Below are 14,881 nucleotides of genomic sequence, written 5' to 3' on the forward strand. Positions count from 1 at the left end.
CCAGATGCATTGTGGGATCGACGGCCATGTTTGTAGACCGAGCTAGCTTTCGCTACGGTGTTCAATCTAAGTCTCCATTTGAAATTTTTGCTTGAAGATGGGACGCTACTGCGCCGTTATTGGATGTACAAGTCGTTCTCACGACCATTTAAACAGAAAACTTGACAATGGAATGAGTTTCTTTAGTTTACCAGCCGTGAAGGAAGGACAAGGCAGCTTAGTTCTCGACGTTACCACAAGACGTCGACGAGCATGGGTGGCAGCGATTCGACGTATCTTAAATAACGGTCTCTAGCTGAAGGAAGTAGTTTTTCACAATAGCTTAATCCTTTCTGCTTGGCTCTTTCTTTCTCCATTGTCACCATTCACCAAAACATCCAACCGACTGAAACGAGCAAGAACGAAAGAATGGTCTACAAAGATGGCGGCGGAGCAACGCGGATTACTTGGAAACGCGGGAGCTTGGCGAGCCCGATACGGCCATTATGATAGTTTAATATAAAGCGTTTATTTCGAAAGTTTCAACTTTGTAAACTCATTAAACAAATATAAACTCTAATAAGAAACACAGTTCAAATTGACGAACTATTAGTATAAAGGATAGAGAATAGTAAGTAGTAAAGTAGAATAGTTGCGCAAACCAAAACGTAGTTATATTAGCACTGAAAAATCATGCCTAGCATCCAAGAAACTTTCTAGTTTCTAAACTAAGGAACTTTCAAAGAAACATCGGTAGTTTCTCCACCAGTCCACCTGCAGCTTATGATATAAAATGAAATGGTCGTACCTATTTTGTAGCAACAGTACTGACCGAAGTCAAATAATTCATGGTTGAACTACTAGTTCAACCATGAAATAATCCACTGCGATCTTTTAACTCAGCTGTCAAAAAAGTCCAATATAAGCTATAAATGGAATGCATTTTTCCCTTACAGAAAACCTACCTTTCATAACGAAATTATTCCTAAAATTATTATTTAAATTTATAAGCAAAACTTCGCACCATCCGAGGTATAATTATAAACGACCGTATGATTTACCGGTACTTGGCTAGAAAAAAAGCGCGAATAAGTTATTAAAACGCTTCTTTTTAGCCTGTTATTTCTCACGTGAAAAAATTGCATTAGAAATCAAATCAATTATGTTTTCAAATGCAACACTAAAATTAATTATGAGAAAATAATATAATACGGGAAAATCAAACGACATTCCGTATCAAAATATTTATTCAATTCGAAGCATTAGTAATAAGGAACACTTCATTTACGGTTTACACATGAAGTACAGTTCATCAACACCCAACTATTTGTAAATTGTAAGCAGGCTTTTCCTTCATACATTAATACAATGAATAAGAATAAATCCAATACATGTCACAGCTTATCTATATATCGACATAGAGAAATTAAATGATGTAACTTTGGGAACGTAATTTCTATTCATCGAAGATTCAAAGCACATTTTGTAATGAATAAATGAAGGCAAAGCAGAAAACAATTATTGGAGATTGTGACTCGAGAGCCCTAAAAAGATTTGCAATAATTCACCGCCATCTCTGCTTGTAAATAAGTTTATAAGACAAAATATTTCCATCGCGTAATAATTGCCGATTTCTCTCAATGGAAATTATGGGTAATGGAAGAAAATCTAAAATAATTTCCACATGATCGGAAAACGTCGTTACCAGATGCAATGAAACTGGGATATTCGTCATCACGATAGGTTAAGAGGATCCCATACACACAGATTTTATAACAGAAAGCGTGTAACGAATAATAATTTTGTTTCACGTATGATAAAAAATAAGTGAGTTCAACTACATTTTTTTTCCACCAGAATTCGTGATTTCCCGTTCAGATACAGAAAAGGTCAAGACAGCGAAAAATATCGTTCATCCCTCAAAAATTAACATAGAAAAGATTCACATGTAACCTTCATTATAAAACTTGGGCAAAGAAGCGACAGAGCACACAGTAAAGCGAGCGTTAGTAGACACATAGTACAGTACATAGACAAGGAAAGTGGAATTGCCTCGCAATTCCAATTCTTTGGAGGTCGCAATCTGAGACCACTTTCCAAGTTTAACAACAGTGACACGTAGTGAAACTTTTAATACATTACTACATAGAGCTTCTCAGCTTCAAAATAGCTTCTTATTCAAGATTCTAAACCCGCCCTACGTCCGTTCTAAAACGAATGCTGTATCAAGATTGACAGTTCGCTCTGACATAAAAATTAACCTTTTTCAAGACGCTGAACAAATTTTCAATAAGAGAAGAGGTATCATAAAATTACCATCCAAATATTCGGCAACGATAAGTATTTCACAGACGGGCATCTAAATATTAGTCTATTATTCTATTTGACTGACATGATCTTAAATCTAGTCACTGCACAGACGACTGAAGCAGTTTCCCTGTAGGAACTTCAACGCTGCATTTCTCCTAAAACGATTCTGAACTTTGAGACAGCGGAAAGTGAACTAATGAAAACCACCGTAAATTCACTAGCAGCATCTGACAGACCAACTTTAGATTACAAAGCATGTTTACTATTAGTTCGTCTGAATAAAAAAAGCGAACAAAAATTACATTGTGACTGAAATAAGGATTACTGATGGGTGAATGAATGCTCGCCGTAGAAAATAAAATTAGAAGAGAAGATAGCGAAAAAACGTGAAGGAAATCAAATTGCCTTCCTCACTATTATTGTAAAAGTAAAATCCGTAAAAAAGTAGTGATCGAAAATGTGATCTTATAGTACAATAATAACAGTAAAGTAAATCAATGTAATTTACCCTGTAAAATTGGGGAACTTTGTTGCTGATGAATGAACGTTCATGCCGAAGAAAGAAGCAGAGAAAAGAAGTTTTTTGATGTAAAGTTTACAGAAATATTTAAAGCGTTCTAAAAATAATAGCGAAAATTTCAACAATGCAGTTTTTTACGAACCTAATTGACCACTTAAAGCAATTAATTAATTAATTCACAGTCTTATACATGTACATTGACAGTAAGTAGCTAGCATGAATAAATATGCCTCATGATAAGAGAACACAAACTATTAAGTCGAGACAGTGTCCCACAAATGCTCTGCTAGACAAAGAGTACAAAAAAATAAACGGCTAAAGCAAGGCTAAGAAATATTGCTGATTGCAAGAAATGTGACACAATCACCACGAAGAATTAAGAGAAATTATTGAAGGCGCAAAGTCATGAGGAAATATTATAGAACATGAGACTAGTAATAGATATATAGTATTTATTATTTTACTAATTTAGAAAGAAATATAGCCAAAACTTAAATTTACCTAAAAGCTAAGAATATCTTAATTCTACAATAGAAGCATCTTATAATAAAATGTTTATTCATTGAGACAGATATCGACCAAGGTCGTGTTTGAGACATTCGTGAGTTCGTACTGATTCAGGAAGTTCTTTGTGATTTTGAACACTCACCTCATAATAAAGAGATAAAGAGAGTGAGCAAAATACAGATAACGAAGCAAGCGAAATACTTTTCGGTTCTACAAGATTTTTGCCACTGCAAAAATTCATGCTTAAAGATCTGTGGCAATACGAAAATATCACTCATTCCATTTTAGCGGTAAAGCAATTTCATCAGTGAGACCATATATATATCGGCAAAATCAGCATCTCTAACATTAATCTTCAGTGCAACAAGATGAAAAAAAGAATGCTATTGTCATATTGCAAAACTATGACAAATTTTCTACTGACAGAGTAATTTTATGCGCTCGGTAAGATTAACTATCTAAATAGGATTGACCGAAATACCCTTAGATAAGATTTTTTTATAAATTTGAAAAAATTATCTTGTTCAGAAGCTGCAGAAGCAGCTTAAGTTGAAAATATAATCCAGCAGTCCTAGTGTGTGAATTCGAGTCATCATCTTCCAGTGGAAGTGAAAAAAATTCGTGTCATATTAGTCTGAAGAAATGTTATTATTTTAAGGCTCTTTATCCCCACATTTTTATGATCTTCAAGCAAGCAATGCTATGAAAACTGTACAAGTATATAAATTCAGAACTCTCAAAAAGTTGAAAAAAAATCAAGAGGCGGTCAGAAATGCCAATTTGAGTAGTTTGGCACACACATCTGACGATCAACTCTCATGGAACCCAGTCTTTAATGGTCGTCGAAAATAGGACAGCAACACGTGCAAAAAGAGGGTATATCCTCTGCCAGTCTTGCTAAGTTTCCTTGGCTTCAAGAGGCTAAGAAAATTTTGCCAGTATGCTCATATGTTCAGATCCAAATATGGTACTTCAGCCAGACAATCAATTATTAATACCTACAAGTGCCAATTAGGAGTTTGATAATGCCAGTGTTCAGTCACCATCACGCTCAAGTGCCGAAAATATCACCATTGCCAGGGTGACACGGTCGATGTAAGTGCGAATACACGGTCACCATGCGATCAAGTCGAGATCACCTATAAGTGCCAATAAAAGGTCACCATTGCCAGTCCCCCGTGAGGAGGACAGGTTCTCATTTCTTGTCCTGCAGTTGGGCCTGCATGCGCGCCATCATTTCCTGCATCTTGGCGATCTGAGCCTCCTTCTCCTGCAGCTCCTGCAGCATGCGGTCGCCTCCTGCGCCGCTGCCGTTACTGCCAAGGCTCGCCGCACTGGACAAAGTTACAATAAAACTGATTTACAATTGCAATTTTCAGAACAAAAATTAACCAAATTGACGTTCCTACGCATACATAAAGCTAATCTGTTGGCACGGCACAAAACGTAATTGATTCCCTGTATGGAAAAAGATTCCATCTGGGAAATGAAATATCTGTAGAAGGTGTATTACATTTAAGAACAATAATCGATAGAATAATTGAAAGCTTATGAAATGCAAGTTTTTGATAGTCTACCTATTGAATAAGCCAAGGGTAATTGGAGATTTCAATTTTAGAAACTGCATTTCACATGCTTAGTTTCAATTGAGCGCAAATGATGAAAAAATTGAATGATATATTTTTGAAATAAAATAACAACATATTCTCATCAGAACCAGAAAATGGACTTTTTCTCAAATGGTTTTGAACTCGAAAAGAATATGGATACTAATAAATTACAAGACTTAGATAACATTTAATTTTTTAATAAATTTATAATAAAATTCTATAATCAATTCATGAACGTATTTATAATCAAAATACTATACTTTCAGAGCACAGCGAACTAATCCCAATGAAATCACGTCAGAGAAGAAGAAACAAACCTACAAGCGATCCTTGCTTCTTTGTTGTGTGTTAAATGACAACAATTTCAGAAACCGTATCATTTTCCGACGCGATAAGCCATTAGATCACACCTTGTTATTATAAGATTTTTTATTTTTCATCGTTTTCAGCAGGGAACGAACCGCAACCTGCTATTATAAGAAGCTTCTCTATTGTTAGATATTTACAGGAATAACTGACCTGATCTTCTTATCAGAGCCAAGAGAGGCGAGGGAAGAAGCGGAGGCGGTGTGCGAGGACCCGTTAGTTGTCACTAGAGGGGACGACCCGCGGGCCAGTCTGTCTGAGCGGTAGTTCTCGTAGTGAACCTCCTGCGTCACCTCCGTCAGGTCCTGCATGTGCGTCCTGCACCGTGTCACTCTCATAATTATTTGTGTTTTGAGCCAACAACAAAGCAGGGAGAAGAATATGTCTTGGATATTTCTAGCATTTTCCTCCTTTTTAGTCAAACAAGCTATTCTATATGAAGTACATATAGAAAAGACCATTAGCCTACCAAGACATTAGGATGGAGGATTCAATGCAGCACAGAGGAATCATATTAATGAACTAAGACAGTATCCACAAGAAATAAGACAAGTCTCACCCAAGCAAACATCTGAGTTTACTGAAATCGCAGTGCTGGGGATTCTCGACCTCAATGACTCCCCACGGGTACTGCCGACCTCGAACTTTCCTGCCCCCAACATCCAGCACCGTGGCCGACCCCACGACGGCGAACGGCACCGCCTCCTTCAGCTGCCGCACCTGCGCATCAAAGTCAACATATCACCATGCCATTCCATTATTACGTCACATCGGCACATCAGGACAAATATATCATTCATACCACACCGTACCACGCCCATCATCTATTGCACCGGCACATCGGGACAAATATAGCATTCACACAACAACATGCCACGCCCCATCATTTATCGCTCCTACACATCACATATATATCTTTCCCACATAACCGCGCACTCCCATCGTTTACTTTACCTGCATATCAACAATTAAGTAATTCACATTATCGTACTATGCCCATGTTTACTGTACCTGCACATCAGGACAAATACATCATCGTACATCACCGTACCCTCTCTGCCTGATGGCGAGAGTTGATCACTCTATCCTCAATAGCAGTTAGAGAGAGAGAAAGCATGTAGAAACCCTGAATAATCTGACGACTAAAAGACTTTACAGGACAGATACAATTTCATAATAAGCAACAGTTTTATGAAATAGTCTAAGTAACCAATAATTAGACCCAAAATTTCGACTATTCTAAATTCAATCAGTAGAATTCATTATGAAGCAGTTAGCTGCTAAAACGAAATGTTGTAGGCAGAATATGGTTTTAATAAAAGGATAGGTACAATAAATACTGAACCTAGATAAATCTAAAACTTCATCTTCAGGAATAATAGTTAAGTCTGTCAGAATGCCATGAATTAGATGCTTTTACTTCAGTACATTCGCAACACCTGAACTCATCAAATCACCTGGAGTTTGTAGTCTTCCTCCTCATCTGTGTCACACTCAGGCAACGGGTAGACATGGATTCCATGTTGCTGGATCTCATCCATTACCTGATGATAAGTCACGTCTGGATTTAATTTCTTCATTACTTAAAAGTGATTTTTAAACAATGACGCCATTACTATTGAACCCTAACAATTAATCAAGTAAGGAAGGCACTTAAAAATCACTTAAATGACATTTTCACACAATGAATGTTATTAATATTCATTACAGATACATAGACTGATGCAAAGCATTAAAAAACATTGAATCATGGATGCTTGCATCACTGGTATTTAACTGTAATGCATGACGCACTTCAATACAAATAAACTCAAAATTAACTGGAGATGAACAAATCAATCAGATGATTGTGCAAAAGCACAGAATTGAGTTTTTGACAAAGTTTTACCTTCTTTTTGAGCTTTGCAACCTCAATCTTGGTGAGGGTGTCTGCTTTAGCAATAACAGGAACGATGTTGACTTTGTTGTGCAGCTGCTTCATGAACTGGACGTCCAGAGGCTTCAGTCTGCCACAACGAACACAAAGAGTGCCATCAATTGCTCATTTATTTGGCACAAGAAATTTATCTTTACATGGAAGAGGACTTGGATGAAGGAATCAAGGCATACACTTGACAAGCAAATACAAAATTGATTGAATAATTACCAGATGAGAATGGTTTTCCCCAGTTAAATGGAACTTTTGGTTGTTCAAAAGATAACAAGGGAATGAATAGTTCGAACATGCACTTCCACATAAAAATAATACTAACTTAAAATTAAGCTCGCATGACAACTTTATCATTCTTGAAATAATTAATAATGAAGCTCGTCTGCTTGAATTGTAAATTCACTAAAAACTTATAAGCAAAGAAAACTCCACAAAAATTCATATTATCTCTATAGAAAACGTGTTGGAGTCCAGCTCCATTGTTAGTTAAATTTGGAAACACAAATAAATCAGTACCTACATACCTAATTAGTACAGTCAAGATTACAAAAAAAAACTAAAAACCTAAAGGTTTTACCATTTAGGTTTCTTTGTAATCTTGACTGTACTAATTACTGATTTATCTGTGTTGAAAATTTTTTTGAACTATCGATGGAGCTGGACTCCGAAACGTCTTATAACGATTGTATGAAGTATAAGTTGTACCGTATAAGTTTTTAATAAAATAAATTATATCTAAAGAAACAAAGTTGTGGACTGACCCATGACCTGCAGGGTTGATGAAGTAGAAGCAGCAATGCACTCTGTTGTCCACAATGTGACGTCTATTCAGTCCACTCTCGTCCTGCGAATTATATTTTCAGTCTTGTTACAAGAAATTTTCATAATAATCTTAAAATCAATCTCAGAAGAATTAATTCATCCTGGAAAAATATTTCTAGACTCGAAATTCGAAAATTATAACCTTAATTGTTCATTACATTTTTAGTCTTCCCAAACAAAATAATTATTCTCTGACTATAAAGCCTTGACTCAATTGGTATTCATTCACACAATGAATTTTTGCAGCAGATATCATCCAAACTCATACTTGATATCTATTTAACCTTCTCAATTTTGACCTGCAGATCCAATCCAAGCTCATCTCTGAAATGCCCACAATAATATCCACATTACCTGGAGGTATCTCTCAAATTGCTCATTGATGTATGTGATGATACTCTGGAAGCAGTCAGTGTTGTCAATGGCATCACCATAACCAGGAGTGTCCACTACAGTTAGCCGCACCTTCACTCCTCTCTCCTCAATCTCCACTGTACTCACATCTATCTTCACAGTCTTCTTCAAGTTCTCTGAATTAAATATTAGTACACAAGTTAGATCGGCCAAATTTAGAAGCCAGCTCAACATAATAACAAACAGATCTGCAAAAACAATGAGATAAAATGAAAAAAAAAAATATATTTATTATGACAAATGAAATGTACCATATTTGCGATTATTTTAATACACATACTTTCAATAGGTACTAATAATGATCATTTAAATGAACATCAAGCACACAAACCTTGGACAGATGAAACCACTCGATCAGGGTAGAGATCAGTTAGGAAGAGTGTATTGATCAGGGTTGACTTCCCCAAGCCACTCTCACCTGCAAAATTGATTTGTATTGGATCATTGGTTTCTGGATCATTTATATATTTGAAAACTTCAAGGGTAAAATAAAGACAAATCTAAAAACTCAATCTCTTACTAAAAAATTAGGGTCTTGCATATATTATATTTTCATCAATGCATTTAGAAGCTAAATTTGGAGTAATCAAAGCAGATACAAATGATAATCAATTTCAACCAATAGCTTCATTTTACCATGATAACATTGATCTAAATTGAATTCCATTTCATCAAATGACTATATATATTTAATCAAATCAAATTATCAAAAGACTAAATACTTATTTCAAAAAGTGACAGAAGAATTCATGCCAATTCATTGCCTTGAAGATGCCAAATCACGATAGTGGCAGACACTATTCCCCAATCAATTAGGGTAATCAATATCCCTAATGTGAAATTATTAATGTGCAATACAAAGCTCTATTAGGTGCTGAACACTGATGCTGGTCAATATGAACAGCACACTGGCATGGAATATATCTACCTTCAGAGCTGCAAATTGAGCTTGCTCACCATTTTTGGAGCCATGCAATTCTTGCTAGAAGCTAGATGAATTACCTTCCATCTAATTGTAAACAACAAAAGTGCACTATTGGACCATGGGATTCGAAGTGTACAAAAATTTGTCACTTATGGAGCCACAAGGTTTCATTCATAAGTAGGAAAATTCTGATCCAGACAGCACATACAGACCTATAAGGTGTTGATCTATCGATTGATTGTAATCAGACCTGCAATTTTGCAAATATATATATATATAGATGCCAATATAATGTTGAGATAGGTTACTGGAGAAAATATGTAAAAAAAGACAATATTACAACAAAAGAATCTATTAATAGTGTGCAAGAATGTGCTACATTGGCATTAGAATTCATCAGTTTGAGAGATCAAGCTGGAACCAAAGGGAAACCTGGGCAACGAGATCCATTTTTGGATCCATTATCTACAATGTCACTTATATAAGCTACTGGCAGTCTTGCACTGAATAGAAAAGAATATATTTTATAACCAAAACTAACTGCAACTTCCTAACAAGATCAAAAGAGCTTTGAATTTTGAAGTCGTAATTGGAAAGTTGAGCAGAAGCCATATGAATATGACAAAAATGCCAGTACACATTGATAATTTCACTCATTTTTATAGACTTTGCCATATTTCCTTCATCAAAGAAAAAAAAACATTTTTAATTTGCTTCTTGAAAATTACCAGTGAGACAATTGTTTCCTCCTGCAATTAGAGGAAAATTTTAGCCCAATATTGCAGATTGGTTTGTAGCTTGGTGGGGCCATGTGCTTTTACTTATATATCTGCCTAGCCTAGTGCAGACTGGTGCGTGGTGCTGGTGCCAATTGGAAAAATTGAGAATAAGTCTCCCAAAAATTAATCTAAAATTAAATTTTACTTTTTAGTGCATTTTCTCATTTATGGAAAAAATGCACTATTGTGCTCGCCATGTCCGTCCGTCCGTGACCTCATGTTTTTGTCAACGAGAAAATGCGCTCTCTGTCACTCACTGCCAGTGAGTCCTGAGTTATATTTTTTTTTAATTGCAAGTAAAACCAGATTTTATATGCAATTTTTGAAAAATTTAGCCCTATTTTCCAGATTAGCAGGATAGGAATTCTCCTCCTTATGAATAAAATTTTGTTGCTCCCAAGTGACAAATTTTAAATACAATATACATTTGGAATCTTCCTGGCCAAATTGGGCACTTTTATTAAAAATTTAGATAGGCTGAGCAAGCAGAAATCTTGCAGGAGCCACACTCAGGATGATGTATGTTTTCGGTGAATTTTCCCGCGCATTTTCACTTTTTTCAAGCTATTGCTGTGCACAGTTGGCGCAATGCAATGAAAATTGATTATCTTCGCGCACGATGCACATGTTCGCGCAATCCCGGCCATCCTTTATTTTAGAAGAAATTTTCTCCAAAGTCATATGGCAACACTGAACACCGTCTGTTTACATTTTGTATGCATAACAGCCGCAGTTTACGATTACCGTACGTTCCGTATCCGACAAGGCGGACAACCGGAAGAGTCAGAAGTAACCCGGACATGTCTTACATTTTATTATTGTCAGTTCGACTCGCGTAGTCAATATACTCGCGTATATTGTTGACTAAAATAGTAGAACTATTTTAGAACCAACATTCTATAACATTTTGACTAAAATAGTAGAACTATTTTAGCTTTCTAAAGTACGGCGCACGGCGCATTTTTATACCAACGTAGTACGGCGCACCACGCAGGTCGTTAAAATGACAAAATAAATTCCCGTGCACCTGGCACATCTTCCTGACCATGGTGCAGGAGTAATGGCAGAAAAGCTATAATCCCAGCTTCAAATATCTATATATTTATCATATAATCCTAATGACATATAGGATTTCACACCAGCAGCCTGCAACTTCTGAGTGGCAAATTTTCAGTCATTGATGCAATCTTGCAATGGTGGTAGTCTGGTAGATATATTGAATGATTTGAAATTTATAACAATTCATTTACCTTAGCAGCTATTTAATAGATAATTAGCCCTATGTATTGACTTACCAACCACCATAAGGGTGAACTCAAAGCCTCGTTTCACACTTTTCCTGTGAATTTGATTTGGTAGATTAGCAAATCCAACGTAGCCAGGCATGTCTGGAGGTGTAAACTGAAATAAAAATTTCAATAGGTATAAACATTTATGGTATGCAAACAATTGGGATTAAATATAATATCTAAGTTTAAAATTGTTAACATATTGCAAGTAAGTGTAACATTTGATACGATTCACATTATTATGAATATTTTGCCTTTTCATTACAGTTACACATAGGACATAGACACAGGAAATCCCAACACAAGCCAAGCGCAAAGCCTAAAGTAAAGGCGTTGACGTTGAGAACGACGAAACAATTTCAATCAATAATTAAACCTTCTGACCTCCAAATAGCCATTAAACTAACACTTAGCAAATTATAAGTCCCGTACCGTGTCAGTAGACATATTTGAAACTTTAGTTCGGAACTTTAGCACTTGATTAGGAGTTAAAAACTTTCAGAGAGACTATCGCTGCTCCGTACGGCGAGCAAGTCGGCAACACGAGGGATTTGTTGACATAAAGCATAAGTGCCAGTCAAAAGAGAATCTTCGATTTATTGCATCTTAGTACGAACAATTTCAGTAAAATTTTTTACTAAAGTGGGGAAGTAGTATGAAAAATTGTAATTTAATATGAATTAGTTTAAATTGAACGAAGTTTTCAAATTTCGGGGTGCAACAGGAAGTTGATGAATGAAGGCGTGGTTTATGATCACAACGGACAAGGAGATCTTGTGGTCATCTGGTCCCGAATAATTTTAGTTATTACTTGCTCAATTTTAAGCAAAGAGATATCAATCATTAATGTAGATCATAGAAGAAGTAAATTAGAATCAGCGTGAGCTGCCTGAAAGCACAATTATAAATTAAATTTACATAAAACTTGCGATAGTAGTGTACTACTTACAGGATTTTTCTTCACTTTAAAGGATTTGGACGGGGTAAGAGGGGTCCTGGGTGTACTAGGAAGAGAGTCTGCAGGGCTTGAAAGAGGACTTTCAGACTGGAGTTGTTGTAATACATTGCTGGCCATGTCTGTAGAAATGAAAGACGTAATCTCTGAGGGTACGCGAAAAAATGAAGGATTAAATATAGTGACAATGAATATATAATTGATCTCACTTAAAATATTCAATTCAATGATCATTATTGATTGTCATTTACCAGTTAAGAGAGCTTGTTTTAATGACAACAACAACTTCAAAGTAAAAGAGCCAATAAAATGAGGCGAAACAAACTATAACTAGAAAAGTAGGTAGGCTAATAGTTTTTTTTCGATTGGCAGTAACGTATTTCAATTGACAAAGTTTGTTTTTGATTGGGAGGATTTAATTTTAAGTGACTTAATAATATGACACTGTTTAGCAGGTGAAGTTCAGTATGATCAAGAAGAACATCGAACAATTGGTTAGATTAACCGAAAAGGTAAATATCTCAAGATATCAAGTCTGCATAATGAAAACATATGCAAATGACATGAATAGCTCACTAACGTATCCGCATCATTAATAATATGCTGGACAAATTAGGCTATCGTATTGCAATTGAAGCGATGTAAAGTATTAATAAACATTATTAATTCAGTATTCAGACTAAAACCACTGCGGTTACAAATATAAAATTCCTATTGTGAGGAATGGAGGGCAAAACAAAGCGTTTGCTGTGATAGATGTGTCATTAGCTGTATAGTGAATGTACCATTCATAGATGCAACAAAGATCCTCGTCTGACCTTACACATTGGAACAGCGGAGCGTGCATAACAAACAATTCTTGCACAAGTTGTTGATTGAGTAAAACTTCTACTTGATGAATATTGAATATGACGCTTAGTGAAAGCTAACGACGAGAACATATTGCCGATCGTTCAGGATTAGCTGAATAACTGAAGAGCCTTCTGAGTTAAATGATTTTAGAAACAAAAAGAAAATGTTTAACGTTCTCATAGTGTTTGTTTTGGTGATATAAATGCGCAATAAATTTAAAATTCTGTCCCAGATTTATGATCCTTCCAGTTTACACTCTCCTTGATGTGGCAACTGCTTATCAACACACACCAGTAGCATGGCTTTAGAAAGCTATGTCACAAAATACAACGCTGCATTTTCTAAAGATGGTGAGAAGACAATGGTCTCGTCGCAGTTATGTCCAATATTCAGGGCATTGCGATATTCAATAAAAATGTACACCACAAACAAGGGATACAATATTTAAAAGCGGAGCCGGAATAATATTATAATTTTTAATTGGTCCAGTACTAAACTAAAGATATATTGCTCTTCAAGTTTACACCACCTAGTTTTAGAGTTCAATGACTAAGCATTACATCACGAGGTGCTTGCAGCGTGAGTACAACCATGGTTGAAATTATTAATTCAACCATGAGTACAACCCTATCTCAGGAGCTACAGGACGTGCTGCTGTGAGCGACTATAACCTCAAGCGACACAAAACGTCCGCTGCGACGAGCAAAAACCAACGTCGGGGCTCGGATGACATCACCAGCAGCGAGTACGTGTTTCTGTGTGCCTCAGAAGTCGCTGTTTCTTCTCAAAATAGGAGCTAGATTAACTCAACTAAACTTAAGATTTCCAGTGAAATTATACTAATGCTTATAATGAATAGATTTGTGTGTGAGCGTCAGAGTACAGTACAGAAATAGGGTCTAGATTAACTCAACTAATCTTAAGATTTTCAGTGAAATGATACTAATGCTTATGATGAATAGATTTGAGTGTGAGCGTCTGAGTACAGTACAGAAATAGGAGCTATAGATTAACTCCAGTAATACAAGGTTTGCACTGGCATGACATCATTGGTTATGATGAATAGGTTGGCGTGTTGACGTCTTAGCACTGATTGTGCCCGTATAATGTGGAGTAAACTTTTTAAATATTAGAGCCAGAAAAAGAGGCTCACGTTAGGATTTGTTATCGAATGAAATTATCGGTAATGATTGCATGAGCTGCACGTACTTGCAGGGTCGTATTGTTATCCTGTGTATGTAGTCAATATTTGGAATATGAAGTAGGAAAATAAGCAATACATACAGCTGAGTTAAATCAATAACATCAATTAATTATCTTGTTTGTATAATGGATATAAAATTCTGACGGTACCAGGGTTTGCTTTAACTTCACTGCATTGATACTCGATTCTTCCCCTTAAAAATTACAAGCCTAAAACGACTTCATCGATCCAGGCAAAATTAATCACATATTATGCAGGTAATACAAGAATAATCACATATTCTGCAGGTAATACAAGCGTCATCACATATTCTGCAGGTAATACAAGCGTCATCACATATTCTGCAGGTAATACAAGCGTCATCACATATTCTGCAGGTAATACAAGCGTCATCACATATTCTGCAGGTAATACAAGCG

The 14,881-nt window shown here is 35.9% G+C and overlaps 1 protein-coding gene across 3 annotated transcripts in view; it reads right to left on the reverse strand.

Annotated features, from left to right (window-relative positions):
* Positions 1-1,208: 1,208 nt before the first annotated feature.
* Positions 1,209-14,881, reverse strand: part of LOC108670899 (septin-1) — a 19,236-nt gene continuing 5,563 nt past the window's right edge. For 2 of the 3 annotated variants that reach the window (XM_047884738.1, XM_018158386.2), the window contains 10 exons: positions 12,401-12,528; positions 11,458-11,563; positions 8,790-8,876; positions 8,399-8,574; positions 7,984-8,066; positions 7,181-7,298; positions 6,750-6,836; positions 5,852-6,012; positions 5,446-5,610; positions 1,209-4,650 (listed from right to left, as the gene is read on the reverse strand). In XM_047884738.1, the coding sequence (XP_047740694.1) occupies positions 4,512-4,650; positions 5,446-5,610; positions 5,852-6,012; positions 6,750-6,836; positions 7,181-7,298; positions 7,984-8,066; positions 8,399-8,574; positions 8,790-8,876; positions 11,458-11,563; positions 12,401-12,526 (1,248 nt within the window). In that variant the 5' untranslated portion in view covers positions 12,527-12,528 and the 3' untranslated portion in view covers positions 1,209-4,511. Of the gene's footprint in view, positions 4,651-5,445; positions 5,611-5,851; positions 6,013-6,749; positions 6,837-7,180; positions 7,299-7,983; positions 8,067-8,398; positions 8,575-8,789; positions 8,877-11,457; positions 11,564-11,883; positions 12,019-12,400; positions 12,529-14,881 lie in introns of those variants that run through there. The other variant, XM_018158387.2, reaches the window with a different exon arrangement.

Source organism: Hyalella azteca, unplaced genomic scaffold (assembly GCF_000764305.2).
Source record: "Hyalella azteca isolate HAZT.00-mixed unplaced genomic scaffold, Hazt_2.0.2 contig1964, whole genome shotgun sequence".
Taxonomy (NCBI): domain Eukaryota; kingdom Metazoa; phylum Arthropoda; class Malacostraca; order Amphipoda; family Hyalellidae; genus Hyalella; species Hyalella azteca.